Here is a 20,260-nt window from a genome sequence, read left to right on the forward strand (position 1 = left end):
ATTGTTGTGTTCACTGCATATAATGTTAGATCTACCGCATATAATGTTAAAAGCACTTCATATAATGATGAAAACACCTCATATAATGATAGATGTACATAATATAATGACACATCTACATCATATAATGAAAGAAGTACTGTATATAATGGAAGTTGCACACGATATACTGTAAAAACTACTTCGTATAATTAAAATAGTACCACATATAATGAAGAGAACACTGCATATAATGTTTAATCCTCATATAAGACAGTCCCGGCGTTCCATAAATTGAATCAAGTATTCATGACCATATGATAGATCAACGAAAACAAATGAGCTCAAGATTTGACATTAATTTATTCAATTCAATTGTTACTTTCAATTGCATTCCTAGTTCAAAGGAATCATTATACGATATAAAAATATTTGTTAATTACTTTGAATTTTTATTATGGTTTTATTACGATTTTGTACTGAGTACTTAAAAATAAAATTATTTTCTATATTTATTTATGTATATTTATTGTTCTTTGTGAGGATTTTTAATTTGACACAGAGAAAATGATGTAGAAATTTAAAATATATATTTAATTAATTATAATGCACAATATTCAACTTCCTGCATCATCTATATAGAAATCACTATAGATCTCATATATAATCATTCATTCTTTGCTAAAGTAATTGAAGAACAAAAGAACCCAGTAGGCCTTCATTGTTAGACAGCTGAGTATTACATGTATTCAATATCTTTAAAGTGTCAGCTACATGTAGTCCAGATAAAAAAAATGCTCTTCTACGGTTTAAATCAATACAATTTTTTTTTTTCATTTGGCACAGCCAATTTGTTCACCTTCAGTCAACAAATAACTTCTTAGATCATACTCTTAAAATTACCAATGGTCAGATGCAAATTTATTGTCAGACATCAATTTCTGCCTTATATCCCCAATATGAATCTGAAATTCTTTTTAAAATCCCTGTGCTTATAATTACGGCGCCGTACTCGTCCACAGATAATGATACCAAGCAGACTGTGGAACCCATTTTCAGCTTGGTAATCTGAGAAGAGGCAGATGAAGTGCCAGAGCCTATGGAGGAAACATAACAGACAAATCTCTTTAGATCGAAGCTACAATTTAGATGTGGTTATCAATAATTCATTAAAGCGACAGAAAAAAAAGAAACCAAGGGCTGTCATTTCCATGTTCCCTTTCTCGTACAGAAAAATGAACATACAATGAACACAAATCTCGGGGCCAATTTTCATTACTACTTCCATGTAAAACAATTTAACATTTATTAAGGCCCATCCTTATCTCAGAGGCCATGGCTTTTAAAACGTTATACATCTACATTTAATTGGCACACCTGTTACTGAGATGACTCCAGTATTTTTTCCCAATAAATTTTAAATTTTACCTTTGCATTTGTATGTACATGACATCTGACATGACCCAATCCTAGTCTTAGATGCCATGATTCAAACAAAGTTGAATGAACATTAGTCAATATAGAGGAAAAAATTAGCCCAACCTCTATAACTAATGTTTATCACTTTTTATTCACAAGAAATTTATTTTCGCATAAATACAGGAGACCCTCTGCTTGGAAAAAAAAATTCTCACATAAATTTATAATTCTAAAGATTATATACAAGAATATCTATAATAATATCTGGCTAAAACTTACTTGAGAAAATGAGTTGTTTTAAAAATATGGTGATCTACATTAGATGCAACAGAAATTATAATTATTTTGTGATTATTAGCTCAAGTATTTTTGAAATAAAGAACAAAGTCTTAAAAATTATACACCCTATAATGACGTGAAAGCTATTTTGTATGATTTGGTTTAAAAGAAAAAGGGAACAACTCTTTAAATCTATCCAAATTTTTTTGCTGTGTATAAAAACATCTAACTACATCTTAAAATTCCATCTAATAGATTTTTATTCACTTGCTTTCTCTTCAAGATAAAAAAGTGCACTAAAAAATGGGCTAAAAACACTGTCATGAAGAGTTATGCCCCTTTTTCTACAGTAATTCTTATTTTAAAAAAGTAAAGCTTTCCACTCTAGATTTTGTTAGAATTTCCATCATACAGTAAAACTCGGTTATAACGAAGTCACTGGGACCTGTGAAATTACTTCGCTTATGCTATATCTGTAATTCGTTATATCCGTATAAGAAATTCGTTAAATTTATAGCTGGGGATCCAAGAAAAATTTGCTATATCCGTGAATTCGCTATATCAGTGTTCTTACTAAACGAGTTTTACTGTATATTATTTGTGAATAGTACAGTTTACATTTTACATAATGATTTCTGTTGCAATTAGGTTGATGTTAAACAATGAATTGACTAGATACATGTATACTACATGACGGTACACTATATTAGAATGCTTTCATTTCAACATACTACATTCATGTACATGCAACTGTGGGTTTACTAATTGAGAAGACTGACTTTGATTCAACTTCAGTCCTCATATACACTTGTTGTTCTGTAAAATGCATGGAATTACGGACAAAGGGAAATAACTTCAGCAACAGAATGTTACATGTATCTCTTTAAATTGATGGGGACATTACACAGAATATAAATAAAATTTTAATATCTTAAATTCAAAATCAGAATATATTGCAAATTTACATAATACATGCATATTCATGTATAAATTTGATCACTAAAAAGGTAATGTGCATTGCACTAAATAGTATACAATATACATAGTTATGATGGTGAAGAAAATACCCAGTTATTTTTCTCAGCTACTAAAAAATGATATAACACTTTGAAATAAGCATTTCTCATCTTTGTCAATGTGGCATTTTAACTGATAACATTCTCCCAAATCTTCCCATACATGTACAGTGAGCTCATCTCCCTCTAAACTCTCGCCTAAATAATGAGATTGAATCTTACTGATTCCCTTCCCTAGATTCTCTTCAAAGCTTGGCAGGGAACCAGTTCTGGCTGCATGGTGGGCAGCATCTTTGGCATATCGGACATAAGCACTCCAGGTAGTATGGTTATTCATATCAGTGTCACTCCATGCCACTTTGGCTTCGTATATGCTTGTTTTTTCTGCCCTTGGAAACTTCTCTAGTTTGTAAGACTGAAAGTTTTTAGCTGTCTCTGCATACTTCATTTTCCACCATGAGGGTAAGGGCTTAGGTCGCCTGGTTTCAAAATCAATACTGACAACCTGGTTGATGTTGCTGATGAGGAGTTCATTGGTTTCTGTTTTCAGGAATGAGTGTGAATTAAAGGACGTGTTTCCAATGTAACCTCCTTTGACAGTTGTCAATAGTGTACTTTTAGGCACGTCCGGATCATACAGGGCTTTTGTGAAACACACTTCTGAAGTCACAAGGAATGTTAAACAGTCACTGGTCAGTTTTTCAAAGTCCCTGAATGTTCTGCCACTTTCATCTAATGGCTGATGGTGAACAAACATCCTGCCAGACACCACTAAGTTCATCATGTTCCAAATTTTTGGCTGCCCTAAAATTTGAAACCAAATAACAAATATTACAATGAATTCAATTGTATAACTTAAATTACTGTGAGTAGTAATGGCATTTTAATCTTTTCCTCATCAATGGAAAAAGTATAGCAATGCATGGTAAGTATGCTCAATGCTTTATTTTGATTAAAATTTCCTTTTAATTATAAATACTATAACTTAAATTGTTCAACAAAATATTTTGTTGTAATATATAAAAAATATATATATTTTTTTAAAATCTAATTTTTAGCCCCAAGTTTGATAAGATTTTCAATTATATATATATATATATATATATATATATATATATATATATATATATATATAATATATATATATATATATATATATATATATATTACAAATTAAACTTTTTCAACAAGATATGTCCAACTCTTAAAGAACCAGTCATCATTCAAAGACATGTTGTCAACTAATCAAAAGTTATACCTGCTGAAGCAACAAACCAAAGGAAGACAACTCATAGTAAGTGACAACGTAATAATTGTGTAGAAATACAATTTGAGAATTTTTTTTTCAGATTCTCAGATTCTTTTGCTGTGTCTTATCATTTTCACTGAGATTATGGGTTAGGAGGGAATAAATTTCATTCATTTAGTCCTTTACAATGTAATAAAGATTGACTTTTGTATAAGCTAGGACATAATTTGTTTATGTATGCCAAAGAAATCAAAGACACACAGACTTACTGGAAATTTAACTAGCTGGCAAATTGCAAGACTTGGCATTGATGCATAAAAATATTATTAAAATACCACTGAAGAAACTAAGACCACAATCATAGTCCAGGCCCCATAAAATTTTATTTGAATGATCTATAATTTTAGTATTTTACTGCATTATGAAATATGCTTTTTCTGTGTTAATAAAAATAGAAAAAAGATTATTACTTTTGAATATTTTTTGTGAGGGTCTATAAATTGTTTTATCCATGAGTTGCTCATTCTATGACTTGCCATGTTAATGAATTGTCTTAAAAAAAAAGCTGTGACAAGTTGAAAGAAACCCACATTCACAAACATGTAACACATTTATTATGGTACTGGACATGGCTCAAACAATTTTTATTCTGATTTAAAAAATCAATTATGTGTCAAGTATTTTCTTTTAAAGATTGGTTTAATTATCTCTCTTCTCTAACAAAGTAATTCAAACTATGCTTGTTTTCGTTTTAATTTGCACAAATAATGCACATGAAGATGGTATAAAGAAATTCGTATATTTCAAATACAAACACTGCATCAACATACACAGCTCTTACTCTTTTATGAAAAGCAGTTAATGATGAAAAAAAAAAATAATGCTTACTTTAAAAATTTTCTCCAAGGTTTTTTTTTCTGCCTGTGTAACTTTTGCAGAGAATTTATGATTATGGTAATTTACTACGTACATGTAACTACATGTATGTAGTAAACATGTGATGCATAAGTTGCAGTTTGAATATAATTACCATAAACATCGTAATCCGATACTGTAGGCCCTGGATGACTGACCACCGCTTCCACTGCTGTTTCATCAACTGAAAGAAGCTTGAATCCACAGTTCTTCAGAAAATGTCGAGATATCCTCCTAAAGAAAATAAGATTTTAACTTATTATATATATTCAATTGAAAATCATCAGAAAACATCTAGATGGTACATGTAAGTTTTAAAAAAAAGATTAGCATAATGGGTATATATTACAAACTGTACATGCATGCATATTTTACTTGCAAATATGTACTTTTACACCTTGGTCCTGTACTACCACCTGTTCTTAAAAAATGATGCAATATTTAGAATCAGGGATTTATATACGTCCCTGCTACAATATTATATAATTAAAATGCTGCATGAAAAAAATCATATACTGTACATATTATTTGTTTCTGTAATCTACTACATTTAATATTTCTTACAATTATCATTAAAGTCGTTTTGTTTACAAAGCACATCATTCTGGAATGATTTTCACTAAGATAGAATTCTGCTTCTGTTTAATTAAAAGAAAATCCTGTATAGTATATATGTATATTTACATGGACTTGTAGAACAACACACTTATGCACTCTTAGTTAGAATAATCTAACTGTGTCTCGGGACAATTAAGCCCTCACCACAAAACCGGGTCCGTAGGACAATATCATTTTAACGATAGAACGTTCTATCTAATGCACTCTTTAAAGCTGTTTTAGGTCCATTCTTGAAAGAACAAGTTATTGAAGTACATTCATTTATTTTATCATATCAAACTTTTCATACTTGTAACCTGGATTCCGAGCGACTGATGCCATCATTCAATCTTTTGCATGTGTAGGACGATGTTTGTTTGTAGGCCTAATAGTACACAAAAATAGTCGTCCGTTTTGCTTTTGGTCTAATTATACACTGTATCACGAGCCCGAACTACATGTATTTCCCCCCACCATACCCGATCTTTATCTTTAACCTAGCTAGCGTATTTTCGACATTTAACATGTTTAAACGCCGAGGCTGTGAAAGGTTGGTTTACATCCGGTAAGTATGAGGAAGGGACAGGGCTTAATAAAAGCAAATGTGAAGTTCTGAGCATCTTCCAGATTGTGAAAAATTAAAAAAAAAAACTAAATAATAAAGTCACTTTAAATGTTGTTTATGCAGAGTTTGCTCTTTAAATAATCAACAAGTCATACACCATTATAGTTAAAACTTTGGATAAAAAAACACAACCAATAAGCAGAAGAATAAGCCGTCAAATATTTTGGTTATAATTTTAAAATTAATAAACATGGCGGAGTTGCGAATTTCAGTGTCTTATTTATGTTGCTGTTCCTGACACTTTATTTACATGTACTAGACAATTAAGCTTAATACTATGCATGTTTTAAAATCACACCAAACCAACAGACATAATGGAAACTCAACAGGGTATTACTTGCCCCTGCAGTATCTTTCTTAAATTTAAGCAACTTTTAATCAAAGTATTCCGTAAGACGAACTTCTATTGCTATGTTTGACAATGTAACCTGTAGATTACAGTTACTGTAATATTGACATTTTCTTCTATATGTTTTGCAATGGATTTCTTCCTTAGTAAAGTAAACACGAAGATATTTTTTTTATTGAGAGATTATGGAATTCAAAGATATCTGTCTCTCAGACAAGAACAAATTACTATAATAGCTCTTTGAACTGAATATATGTCTCAAAAGAAGATTGTGTATTTTATTTTACCTCCACTATGTAAATTCAATGTATATACATGTATGCATCCACATCCTCAAAACGCCAGGGGTCCTGCATGAGTCCACTCGTTGCCGTGGACCACGGCCACGTCCCACGAGTGAACTCAGGACCCATGATGTTGTGAGGATGATGTACCGCATGCATAGTAGAACAATTCTAAAGTACTTTAAATTAAAGAAAATGAATTCCCTTGAAACTGGCCGTATATACCAATTAATGCTTATTAACATGAAATAAAATTGAAAGTTACATATGTGATATTTTGCAATACATGTATATGATATGTATATGCATCACATATTAATTCACGTTTTTTTTTATAAAGGTTGATGTATAAAATGAGTATAGAATTAAGAACTATAGAATATCACATTAGAATAGAACCTGATTATGAATGTATTGTCGAACGCTAAATTAATTATACATGTGCATGCATGTACAGCACTGCATCTGCACTTTTCCAAATATTTTTATAGTTATTATTAATTGTCAGTACGTGTCAAATGACCAGGGAGTAATAAATCCTTTACCTATGGTGTCCGGATAGGGCCATTTGCAAAAGCTCGACAGCGCGTTCAGAAAAACACGCCGTCACGCTATCACAAAACACGACATCACGCTAACACACAACTCGCCGTCGCGCTATCACAACATTGAACAACACGCTGTCACGCTAACACAAGTTCGCACAACAAGCCGTCGCGCTAACACAAAACACGCTGTCACGCTAACACAAGTTCGCACAACACGCTGTCGCGCTAACACACAACACGCTGTCGCGCTAACACACAACTCGCGACGGCGTGTTGTGTGTAAGCGCGACGGCGTGTTGCTTGAAAGCGTGTTAGTGCGACGGCGTGTTGTGCGAACTTGTGTTAGCGTGACAGCGTGTTTTGTGTTAGCGCGACGGCGTGTTGTGCGAACTTGTGTTAGCGTGACAGCGCGTTGTGTGTTAGCGCGACGGCGTGTTTTTCTGAACGTGCTTTTGAGCTTTTGCAAATGGCCCTATCCGGACACCATATTTACTAGTGATGCAAACTTTTTGTCCCTGGACCTCAGCAAAATAGGAAGCACAACTACTCGTGGACAGGATTGTCCCTCCCCAACCCCCACCCCTTGCAGTAATTTTTTTGTTTTGTTTATTTATTATCTCCGACAACTTCATCAATATGTATTTGTTTGAAAAATCAAATAATTATAAATCAGATGCAATTAACTTCTTTTCGACAGTTGTTTCACATATAAATGCGTGAAGTAACTGTCAAAAGAAAATGCATCTGCTGATTGAAAAAAGGGGGATAGGGACAACCCTACCCACGTGTACCTGTGATAAGGTGGGGTGTCCCTAAACTTGACATACATCCACCATTGTAATTTAATGTACAGTGGTGCTAATGGAAGACCTTACATATAATGACCTTGATAAAAACACAATCTTCATACTTAATCTTTATCTTACTCTGTCCCCATTTCGATTACCAGGATACACTGAGCTTTTATAGGGTACCATGACTGCTGAAAAAGTCCCCGTTGTTCCAATACCAGGAACTTGTGGATATCCAATGATAGGACTTGGGACCTTCAATGACTTTCAGAGAAGGGTAAGATCAGATATTTCATTTGATGATTTACATGTACCATGATCATGAAAACCAGGCTAACATTCCTCCAATGAAACAAGGCATATCTTAAAACATGGCGACATCCCTCTATAGTGTGCTCGGCTCCAACAGTGGTCAGTCTAAAACCTAGCTAGTTCCCTATCATAACGGTTACGTGTAGCACCATAACGTGGATTGAAATTAGACGATTTTGACATGCACTTTACGACAGATTAATCTTATGGATAAACATGTATGATTGAAGTTTAATGAACTTTTATTTTTTATTGCATTATGAATTCGCCCGAGTTATTCAGATGACCTGCTTCTACTGAATATAATTACGGGGCTAATTTCAACCAAGATTTTTTTAAAGCTATATATGGCATATCTGAGCTAAAAAATAAAAATACACATGTACGAGATAGAGTGTAGATAAACATTATATATGATATTTACGTTCAAATTAAAATTTTCACCGATTTTAAACTTAAATAACCCCACTTTTCTAGTTAAATTGACTTTAAACTGTGTCTGTTAATTATATGCGGAGTCGGTAGATAAATCGGTTATTGTTTTAAATTTCTAATGTCTTTAAAACATGATTGATTTAAATTGTGTAATTCACAGGGAAGTCCTATCTTTATATAAAGTAATACAACAAATAGAGAGATCTTTTTAATTTTAGTTAGTCTGAACTTATAAAAAAGTACGCCATATATTACTTTAAAAAGAATCTTTTGGAAATTAGATTTAGTTTGCTCAAATGATTATTTTTTTTTCTAAAACAATAGTTGCTCCATTTACTGATGTAACCGGTCTGTAGGCCTCTCAATATTGGTATAATATTCACCTTTTCATTGCTTTATTATATATATGAAAATTGATAATTAAACCTGGTTAGTCTGCTGCTGTATATATGAAACTTGTCAAAATTAAAGTTGATTAAAAACAATCCAATTCTTATTATAGTAATCTGATTGTGTCACTCGTGCCTACTTAAGAAACAACAGCAACAACTTTTTAGCTCACCTGAGCTGAAAGCTCAAGTGAGCTTTTCTGATCATATTTTGTCTGTAGTCCGTCTGTCCGACCGTCCGTCTGTCTGTAAACTTTTCACATTTTTGACTTCTTCTCCAGAACCACGGGGTAAATTTCAACCAAACTTGCCACAAAGCATCCTTGGGTGAAGGGGATTCAAATTTGTACACATGAAGGGCCACGCCCTCTTCCAAGGGGAGATAATTAAGAATTGGTGAAAATTTGGTGTCATCTTTTAAAAATCTTCTCAAGAACCATTGGGCTAGAAAAGTTGAAACTTATGAGAAACCTTCATTACTTAGTGTAGATTCAAATTTGTTCAAATCATGACCCCTGGGGGTAGGGTGGGGCCACAATGGGGATCAAAGTTTTACATAAGAATATATAGGAAAAATCTTTAAACATCTTTTCAAGAACAGGAAAGCCATGCTTATTCATATTGATATGGAAGCATCCCTAGGTATTGTAGACTCTAGTTTGTTCAAGGCATCCTCCAGTAGAAGGGTGGGGCTATAATGGGGGATCAGAGTTATACAAGAGAAGATTTATGGGAAATATCTTTAAAAATCTTCTTCTCAAGAACAACAAAGCCATGAATAGTCATATTGATATAGAAGCATCCTCAGGTAGTGTAGATTAAAAATTTTTGTTCAAATCTTGACCCCCCACCCCACCCACCCCCTGGTAGGGTGGCAGACATCTTTACAATTCCGTTTTCAAGAACTTTAAAGCCATGATTAGTTATATGAATATAGAAGCATCCTCAGAAAGTTAAGATTCAATTTCATTCAAAACATGGCACCTGGGGGGGGGGGTATGCCTAGGACAGGCGATCAAAGTTTTACATATGAATACAAGTATATAGGAGAAGAAATCTGCTGACGAGGAACAGCAGGGCCATATTGACTCAGGTGAGCGTTGTGGCCCATGGGCCTCTTGTTTTTCTGTTGTACCACCAAAAGGTAAATGATATAAACTCAAATATTAATCGAATTTCTAGAAAGTATCATGTCAAGTAAAGGGAACAGACCAATAGGGTGATATTAAAATAAAAACAGTGTTAGACTAATAAAAGTGTATCATGATGGAATCCAATGCTGAAACAAACTGTGATAGGTTTATTTCAGGGAAGCAACGATGACGTAAAAGAGGCTATAAAATACGCCATTGACTGCGGTTATAGGAGCTTTGACACTGCGTACGTATATCAGACCGAAATAATGGTTGGTCAAGTAGTCAACGATAAAATCAAAGAGGGTGTCGTGAAAAGAGATGATATATTTATTACGACCAAGGTATGTCTCAAAATATTTTCTTTTGGCATTTCTTTTAACACGTAGAAACTTTTTTGATTTGCAGTATTTGTTTATATTTTCAAATTGGTTTAAACTGTCTCAAAAAATTCTAGATAGAGTTAATTTGATTATACGAAGTCTAATTATCAACCCTTTTCAAAGCATTGCAAAATGCACTGCACTATTATAATAGTAATCACCACGTCCATACGTGCATCCCAAACACTTAATGTGACGTGAATACAAGAAAAGCAGACACCACAGTCACCCTTTTATTGATCTCCATTCTTAAGAAAAGAAGCAAAGCGAACCCTTCACTCAGTAACATAGAATTTTTTTTTTAGAAATGTGTAAGATGTTATTTTTCCCCTTTCTTACTTCCAAACAAACGAACATAGTGACACTCATAGAAAATTTGACAAAACTGACAAATTTTATGATTTTATTTTCTTATTTATGCTCGAAGCATTAACATGAATTTAAATACATTGTACATGTGTAATAATCATAATTTAAAAAGATATTATACTTCATTGATTTTTTTTTTCATAATTATACAAATATTTACCTCTGCATGTTTTTAAGTCTGAATAATGATGAATGAAAAATGATGTCGAAACACAGTTCGAATCATTGTGCTTTTTTCCTTCTTTTTTTTTTCTTCATTTTTATATTGTAGCTCTGGAATACACATCACAATCCTGCACATGTACGTGTCAACTTCTTTAAATCCCTCCAAAATCTGAACTGTGAATATATTGATCTGTATCTTATCCACTGGCCTTTTGGATTCGAGGTAATTTTTTCAAAAAAATTAAATTGAAGTACTGCATGTATTTTCTAAAAAAAAAAAAAAATAAATAACTTAAAAACAACATTGAGAACATAAAAAGGGTTCCTTTTTTAATTATAATATTAGCTGTTTTTAATCACTTAATCTAAAGCGGGCCCAAGAATTCGAAAAAGGATCTTATTTAAAAAATTCTTATTGTTAGCATCATAATCTTGTCGCAACAAAATTACTACGGCATACCGCTATTGTCCTCTACATTACATGTACGTGTACGTGCGCTTACCTGCTTACAGCTTGTGTATATGTGTGTCGGTGTATGCTTTCATATGTTGTGTATATGTTTGTCAGCGTATACGTTCATAACTTGTGTAACATGTATGTGTTTTGGTGTACATGTGTTTTTAACAAAACTTGCGGTAGCATAGTGCAATGATGTGGTTACTCGTCTTAATCCCCGTATCCCAAAGAAAATAATTTCAACAATTGAATACTGAGTTTAAGACCATAGGCACTCCCCAGCTTAATTTGTTAAAAATATATATCTACTATACTATAAATAGTTATGTTATGTTATGTTTATAGTATAGTACATACATGTATATATTTTTTAACAAATTAAGCTGGGGAATGCCTAAATCGATGTTTAAGACTGACCGCCAAACTTGGGTTTATTTGCTCATTTAAACGCGATTTGTCAGCGGATTTAGATATGGCTGTTTATTTCATTGTGATGGAAGATGAGATGTTTTTAATTTTGATCCAGGATGACGCGAGCGAGGCCTTTCCTATGGATGACAAGGGATATGCTAGATTTTCTGATCATGATTACATGGACGTGTGGACGGTAAGGTGGTATTTGGTAAAAGTAATTGCATATACAATGGAGAAAAAATTCTAAAATTTGACAGTCACTATAATCTGGTAATTTTAAAATATCATCCTTGCGCATGCACATTGGTTTCAAAAATATATCTTCTCTGATCCTGCAATAAGATAATTCTGGACTGTAACAGAAGGCAAGTAGTCCTAGTCCTTAGGATGTACATGTATGTTGTGTTAAAGTGACAAATGTCCTATTTTTCGTAGAAATCAGCCAGTAAGTATTTAACTGTTTAAAGAGTGCCCAGAGTATTTGTTTGTTGTACCCAGGTAACCTGCGGTGCAGCATTACACTTATCCTGCAAATTAAAAGATTTTAGCGATTGTCTTTTGTGGTAACTTTTGTTGTTCATTTTGTTGATACATGTCGATTTTCCATACGTGCAGTATTATCTCTCAACCCGGTCACTTTACTGATTTTCTAAAATGATGTTTTTTATAGGTTTATTTTGTGTAGATTTCTGCGCCCTACATCTCTCCAAAATTGTCAATTTCATTAATTTTGTAAACTCCTGCAGTGAACTTCAAAGGCAGTTGTTCCAATTTAAATCACACTGTATAACTTGTAATGATGCTTGGTTACATTATAACGACCATACTTTCAGTCCTTGTATTCTTTGGATATTGCCCCCCCCCCCCCTCCCACCCATCCCCATTTTTTTTAAATATGAGACGGAATGTTTGACATCGTTTAAAATATTTTATTTGCAAGGATATGGAAAATTGGTTGATTTTATTTGCAAGGAAATGGAAAAATTGGTTGATGAGGGTTTGGTAAAAGCAATAGGACTTTCTAATTTCAACAAAAGTCAAATTGAGCGTGTCCTGCAAAACTGCCGAATTAAACCCTGCAATTTACAGGTAAACAAAACATGTTTTAAATGAAATCTTTCTATTAAAAGCACATTGTTTACATATCTGTGTATACAATTTAATCAGAATTCTAAAATTTTAATATTCAGATTGAAGTCCACCCCTACCTTTCAAACAAGAAACTGATTGATTTTTGCTCATCAAAAGGAATTTCAGTTACCGCTTATGCACCGCTTGGGAACCCAAACAGATCTTGGTAAATTGATTTTATTGTCCCCCGCTTTCGCGAAAGCGAGGGGACATGAAATCTCATTCGTCTGTCAGTCTGTCTGTCTGTCTTTCTAGCTGTCCTTCTGTCACAAAAACTTTAACCTTGGTCATAACTTTTGAATGAGAAGAGATAGGGCTTTCATATTTCACATGTACATTACCTGTGACAAGACCTTTCTAAATATGCTTTGATTTTTGACCCCGTGACCTTTGACCTTGAAGTTTTACCTACTTTTCAAAAATTTTAAAATTAATTTAAATTGGTCATAACTTTTGAATGAGAAAGGATTGGGATTTCATATTACATATGTATATTATCTGTGATAAGTCCTTTTTAAATGTACTATGACTTTTGCCCCCGTGACCTTTACCTTGAAGTTTGACCTTCTTTTCAAAAATTTAATCTTTGCTTATAACTTTTGATTAAGAAGAGAAAGGACTTTCATATTTGACATATGCATTATCTGTGACAAGACCTTTCCAAATATGCAATGATTTTTGACCCCATGACATTGACCTTGAAAATTCACCTACTTTTCAAAAAATTAACATTACTTTAAATTGGTTATAAAATTTGAATGAGAAAAGGTAGGGCTTTCATATTACACAAGTTCATTACCTGTGACAAGACCTTTCCAAATGTACTATGGTTTTTGACCTTGACCTTGAAGTTTGACCTTTTTAAAAATTTAATCTTTCCTTATAACTTTTGATTAAAAAGAGATAAGACTTTCATATTTAACATGTATATTACCTGTGGCAAGACCTTTCCAAATATACTATAATTTTAGACCCCTTGACTTTGACCTTCAAGTGTGAACAAGACAGTTACTAGATATCCCATAAATAATGGCATCGCATCCACTAAGACACCAAAAGTGGGGGACCACAATTCTTTGAATTTGCTTGTCGATACATTGTTCTAGCTCACCCGAGGTCAAAGGTACCCAAAACCTTTTTCTTTGAAAACTGAACTAGAGTTAACTCTCTTTTGACAGAGCTTTTGTTTAGTTATGATGTTTCAAATTTATTTAAACCCCAAAGGGATGCTGATGAAAGTTTTTAATAAAAAAAGTCATCACTATCCTTAAAATGACAGTTACTTTTTGACTGCTTGTAATGTAGAAGAGACAATTGCAAAGTCTTACAATTCACTATACTTAAAGGGAGCCTTTTCTACGTCTATGTAAAGTCTATCTTCGTAATAAGTGTTTTCTATAATTTTTTGTCATTTTAATTTCGATTTCTTCCCCGACAAATGAGCCGTTTTCCGATAACTTGTCTTGATCCAAGGCAATACGATTATAAGTTGAAGGAATTCTGAATTTTTTTAAATGAAGGGTCTTACCTGGTATCATGAGAAATGATTAAGTAATGTTGACAATTGGGCTGTAAAAATGCTGTGTTCGGCTGTCCGTGAAAAATATACGGAACCACAGAGTCGACCCCCCCCCCCCCCCCGAAATTCCAAAGGAGTTTCTCCTGGAAACCTCGTGTATAGTTTGGAATTTGTTGACTTCATAGTTCAAAGATCTATAAAACTTTTTTTTCTTGATAATATATAATACACGTTTCATGTTGTTAAATAATTTTGAATTTACCATGTGGAGGTGAATGCAAAATTCCTCCACTATAGTAAATTCAAAATTTACATGTATGAATAGCTTAATTTTATACTTGTTTATTTCCAGGGCCAAAGGAAAGGAACCTACAATCTTCGAAGAACCCATTTTAAAAGAAATTGCAGAAAAGAAAAATAAGACCATCGCACAAGTAAAAAAAACGGTTTCCCTATTCCTTTATCAATCAACATGTCAAATATGCAGGAATGACTTTGACTGCGCATGCACAATCATTTACTCAACAAATGAGTTGTAATTCTACTTATATACCCAAGTGTGTATCACTCAATTTTACTGTAGATTTCGTACAATCACTTGACGGTGTGATCCGACTTTCCGGATCACCACACTGTGGTTTTCTGAATCCATATCACCCCTCTCTGAAATTGATGACGTAGTACACAGAAACGTGACGTTATTTTTCATGCGCATCAAAAAATTCCTTGACAAAATGCTTTGTTTAATAGGAAAATCTTATATAATTGATCTCAAAAGTTTTTTTAAAACTATATTTTGCTAGTTGTAAGGGGGGTATATAATAAATTTATCATTATAACAGTAACTTGATCCGAAGAGCCGTATCACGTCTCGTTGACAGGCGCGGATCATCAGATCAAACTCGACGCTTCGCGTCTCGTTTGATCTGATGATCCGCGCCTGTCAACTCGACGTGATACGACTCTTCGGATCAAGTTACTGTTATAATAATGTATATATATGTATCTAATTGTTTTGACATTTTACGTTTAAAAATATTTTATTTATCATGCATTGTTTTTTCAAAGGTATGTCTACGATTCCTGCACCAGAGAAACATCATTGTGATCCCAAAAAGCGTGACTCCAAAAAGAATCAAAGAGAATATTGATGTGAGATATTGAAGCTTTTATTTAAATACAGAAAATCCAAAAAGAAAAAAAATTATGGTCCATAAAGTTTATAAACAAATAGGTCTTAATCAATTAAAGTCTCAATGACAATTAAATTTTGTGATTTTTGTTAAGAAATAAACAAAATGATTCTTTGAAAGCAAATATATGTTTCAGATTCTGGATTTTGAATTGAATGATGACGAAATGAAAGCCATTTGGAGTTTGGACAAAGGATTAAGAGTTTTAGAAGAACCCGCGTAAGAATGCACAGGCCTATTCATAATCGTTGTTATTATAACCCCCCCCCCCCCCCCCCGCTTGAAAAGAGGAGGAGGGTAAATAGTGATCGGGGGGTGTCCGTCCTCAAGTTCGTAAGTCCGTCCGTTACGCTTGGGGGTAAACATCCCTTATTCGCAACTCCTATCACACTACTGAATGCAATTTAATAAGATATTCACAGAATCTTCATTATATAGTGCCATTGTGCACTTCCTATTTTATGTTTCGATCGAACAGATATTTAGGGTTTCCCATAGCAAAACTGCTATTCTTTCTATAAAATTGGGGGTACCCGTCTTTTATCAGCAAATCCTCCTGTACAATTGAATAAAAATAATAAGACTTTCACATAATCTTTATTACATATTACACCTCCTATTTTATGTTCTGACTGTAGCAAAACATGGACTTTGTCCTTATTCTCATATTGGAGCCGGGGGGGGGGGGTATCATATTGTAAGCTCAGTAATCACAGTTACTGTATCTCTAGTTTGTTTTTTTTTACACCTGAATATTAGACATTTCCCTGTACATGTAAAATGAACCTGATTTACAATGCAAATGGTACAACTCATTTATTGAATATATATTAACATGTATGAGTTAACGCTTTTTTTAAACAGAGCCAAATGCAGAGGTCACAAGTATTACCCTTTCGACGATGAATATTGAAAGCAATGCTATGCAATTTGGCCATTGGTGCATCAATGTAGATAGAAGTCAAAGGAGTCTCCGCATCATCTCTCTGTCATTATTTAATGAACTTTTTTTAACCAAATATTTTTCCTAAACATGAGGCTGTTTTTCTTTGTTTGCTTTAATTTGTTTGTTTGTTTATTTTTTGTTAAAGCAACTTTATATATCCTAGTGTACTGTAGCTGATGATTGTCTATATTTTTCTAATAAACTGTGAAACTCAAAATGGTGTTGGGATAATTTTACATGTCAGAACTTCATAATTCATTCAAATACATATACAAATGTTTCAACTACTACAAAACTCAGTCGATAGAGCGCTCGGTCCTCCAAAGGTCGTGGGTTCAAGCCCTGGTGTAACGAAGAATTTTGATCTGGTTTGAAACTGACCCAAGGGATCATTTTTCAACGTTGAATATTAAGAACAACAATGTGGACTTTAGACCCTTGCCAGTGAGCTGCATCGTGGAATTTTGATCATCAACCCGGATATAAATTCAACGCCATAAAATAAATTGTAATATAATGGAATGATGTTCACAATTATGATTTTTTACTTTAAAATATTATATACCTTTGAATTAATATTTTGCTTAATTTATTTTTATCCTTTAAATTTCTTGAACATTTTCTAGGCCGACTATTCAAACCGTCGGATGATGACTATGGAGATGAGAAACTGTGTTACCATATTTGTCAATCCTTAGAAAAATAAAGCATATGGCAGTAGCTGATCAGAAATTTCAAGGCGGTTGGGGGGAGGGGGAGGATAGTGGATGGATCGTAAAAATATTTCATGGAAGGGGGGTCAGTTTTCATAGACAGGCTTCTTCCCTTCAAATATAATATGACTTTTCTTTCTAAGTAGGTGAATTTGTGTTTTCGGGGGGGGGGGGGGGCATTTTTAGGGTATTTTGCTACTAGTAATTTCAATAACTCTTAATATATCACTCGGTCTCCAGACCCTTTTTTTCACATGTATGTTGAATTTATATATCTATTATCCTAAAATCAAAGGAACAAAAAAACCCTCTTATTTGTAAGAATTCGACAGCTTCCGGGTGCTTCGCCCCAACCAGGGCTTTGCCCTGGACCCACTGGGGGCTTCAATGCAGCCTCAGACCCCCCTGCCTTTTACTGCGCCCCTCTTTGTGAAATTCCTGGATGCGCTACTGAAAACTACATTGCCCTTACTGATAACTAGGTAATTTTTTGCTACAAAAGAATCACGAAAACACTAGAAAAGAAAACAAAAATGTATATTTAGGTTGAAGAGGCATCTTATTGAATATTTCTAATTTTATTTTTACTTGCCTTTGATAAATGAGGTTGCAATTAATATATTAACTTTCAGAAATTCTTATTACATTGTGAACCAAAATATAATCAAAATTTGTATTGATCATTTGGGAACATTCTCTTTTCCTTTAGTCTGGTGGATGAACCCGCTACTCCGTGATCACTACATTTTTATACATATTCAACATCTTGTGTAATCAAGGAAATTTCGAAATCAAAATTGTTTCTTAGATAATTGTAGGGCTATACCGGGGTATATCAGCAACTACACTCCCCTGGACTTCAATTAGTTCATAAATTTGTGTATCTTACATCAATGGCATGTTTGATATTCTGTGTATTTTACTTTACCAAACATTTCAATATTTGACATGGTTTGTCTTATTCATAACCTTGGCGTCTATGCTAAGCAAGGTTTAAGGATGTACAAATACAAGTCATTTGCTGCATACTTTGAAGCCAGGACATGTACTTGTATGAATTACAATAAAAAATGAATTAATGAGGCGATTTAAGGTCAATCTAAGCTAAATTTACTTAACATTTCGCGCATGTTTCCAGAATTATACATTGCTACACTTACAAAGATAATGATATAGGAACTTGGATCGCTAAAGGTTTACAGCTTTCAGGTGAGCATTACGACCTATGACGTACTTGGTAATCTCTGGAAGTTGCCTCATTGATGAGTAAAAATGATTAAACATCCGCAGATGTACTAAGTTTACAATATTCATACACATTCTTGTAAATAATAAACACCGGACAAGAATACTTTATTGGAGAAAATGGGCAGTGATACGTGTGAACTGGAGAATTCTGAGACTCTTTCTCCTACTCTTCGATAATTTTTCATCCTTCAAACTTCGTCGCGAGTGTGTGCGTTCTTTATTTTGTAATTTATGTATTCGTTCCCTAATACTGCCCAGGTGCTTCCAGAGTTGCGATATTACTGTTCTTTAAGGTTAATATATTTACGATGACTTAGCCACCTGAGGAGTAAAAATTCACCGAGCCCGAAGGACGAAGTGAATATTGTACTTTTTCAGTAGCTAAATTATCGTTTTGACTGATAAAACAGCAATAAATGTTTTATTATATTCAATGATTAAATGATTCAAACTCATTAAGCAAACCATACAATCTCTCTTGTTTATGCTTAAGTCCTAGCCAAACGTAGCGAGAGAAGCTTGGTTAAAATAAACATAACCAGTGGTATTAATTTGAAATCTTTTTATCTATTTTAGGTGTGATGTAGAAAGAATAAATGTCAGGCACGCAGCGTCGATTTTGATACAAGGGATGCTTTATTTACATTCAGAAAAGAGTGGGGAGCACGCCCCCCCCCCATTCTATGTACCTGATTGTTACATGTATGTTCACCTGAGTGGAAGTCGGTTGCAGGTGAAACATTGTGTCAGTTTGGAAGTTATCAATCTATTTTTAGTCCAATGTAGAAAAAATAAATCATTGTGTTTACCTACAAGGTCACGTGCAGGGGAACATATTGTAACATTTTTTGTTCTACAATGTTGAATCTCAGCCAATCAGAGAGCTAGGAATTATTCAATCATAATAGAGGCTTTTAGTCTGACCTATATCAACACCAATCTTTTACATTCAAATACTTTCGGGAAAAAATATATATCTAAATTGGTAAAAACATATTTCCTGGCATGACATGGGAATTGGACTAAAGGGAAGGATAAATGTACACACTTTTTACACATAAAATTATCAAAAGGGACACCTTTGAGCTTCACAGTGACCAACTGGGAGGGAATAACTTTACTTTCACCTTAGATGTAAATTTAAGTCTAGGAGAAAAGACCCCCACCTATCTCTCTCTCTCTCCTAGTCTTTCCTGCATATGCAAATTGTAAGCAAATGCTGATTTTTTTATTCATTTAAATATTAACATTAAATACATTGGGAAAAAAAACCTGCAAATTTAAAGAACATCATTGTTTCTTCGGACATTCCATGTGAACTTAACTTTCGCTGCTCGGACAATTGGCCTTATCAATGTTTACAAAAATCGGGATATCCGAAATCTAACTGAGCTTTGCAAAT

At 33.5% G+C, this 20,260-nt stretch overlaps 2 protein-coding genes across 2 annotated transcripts; one reads left to right on the forward strand and one right to left on the reverse strand.

Moving 5' to 3' along the window:
- Positions 1 to 1,756: 1,756 nt before the first annotated feature.
- LOC133192524 (uncharacterized) lies at positions 1,757 to 5,873 on the reverse strand. The gene is made up of 3 exons (XM_061328515.1): positions 5,765 to 5,873; positions 4,973 to 5,091; positions 1,757 to 3,497 (listed from the first exon to the last, which is right to left on the reverse strand). Exons 1-3 carry the CDS (start codon positions 5,797 to 5,799, stop codon positions 2,758 to 2,760), a joined length of 894 nt encoding a protein of 297 aa, XP_061184499.1. The 5' UTR covers positions 5,800 to 5,873; the 3' UTR covers positions 1,757 to 2,757.
- A 2,320-nt stretch (positions 5,874 to 8,193) lies between these two features.
- On the forward strand, positions 8,194 to 17,100 carry LOC133192525 (aldo-keto reductase family 1 member B7-like). Its single transcript, XM_061328516.1, has 10 exons — positions 8,194 to 8,328; positions 10,497 to 10,664; positions 11,344 to 11,460; positions 12,221 to 12,301; positions 13,081 to 13,197; positions 13,299 to 13,405; positions 15,111 to 15,192; positions 15,827 to 15,910; positions 16,088 to 16,170; positions 16,816 to 17,100. Exons 1-10 carry the CDS (start codon positions 8,236 to 8,238, stop codon positions 16,862 to 16,864), a joined length of 981 nt encoding a protein of 326 aa, XP_061184500.1. The 5' UTR covers positions 8,194 to 8,235; the 3' UTR covers positions 16,865 to 17,100.
- The last annotated feature ends 3,160 nt before the right edge of the window (positions 17,101 to 20,260 follow it).

Source organism: Saccostrea echinata, unplaced genomic scaffold (genome assembly GCF_033153115.1).
Source record: "Saccostrea echinata isolate AGI-Se365-2 ecotype Australia unplaced genomic scaffold, CSIRO_AGI_Sech_v1 ptg000025l, whole genome shotgun sequence".
NCBI lineage: Eukaryota > Metazoa > Mollusca > Bivalvia > Ostreida > Ostreidae > Saccostrea > Saccostrea echinata.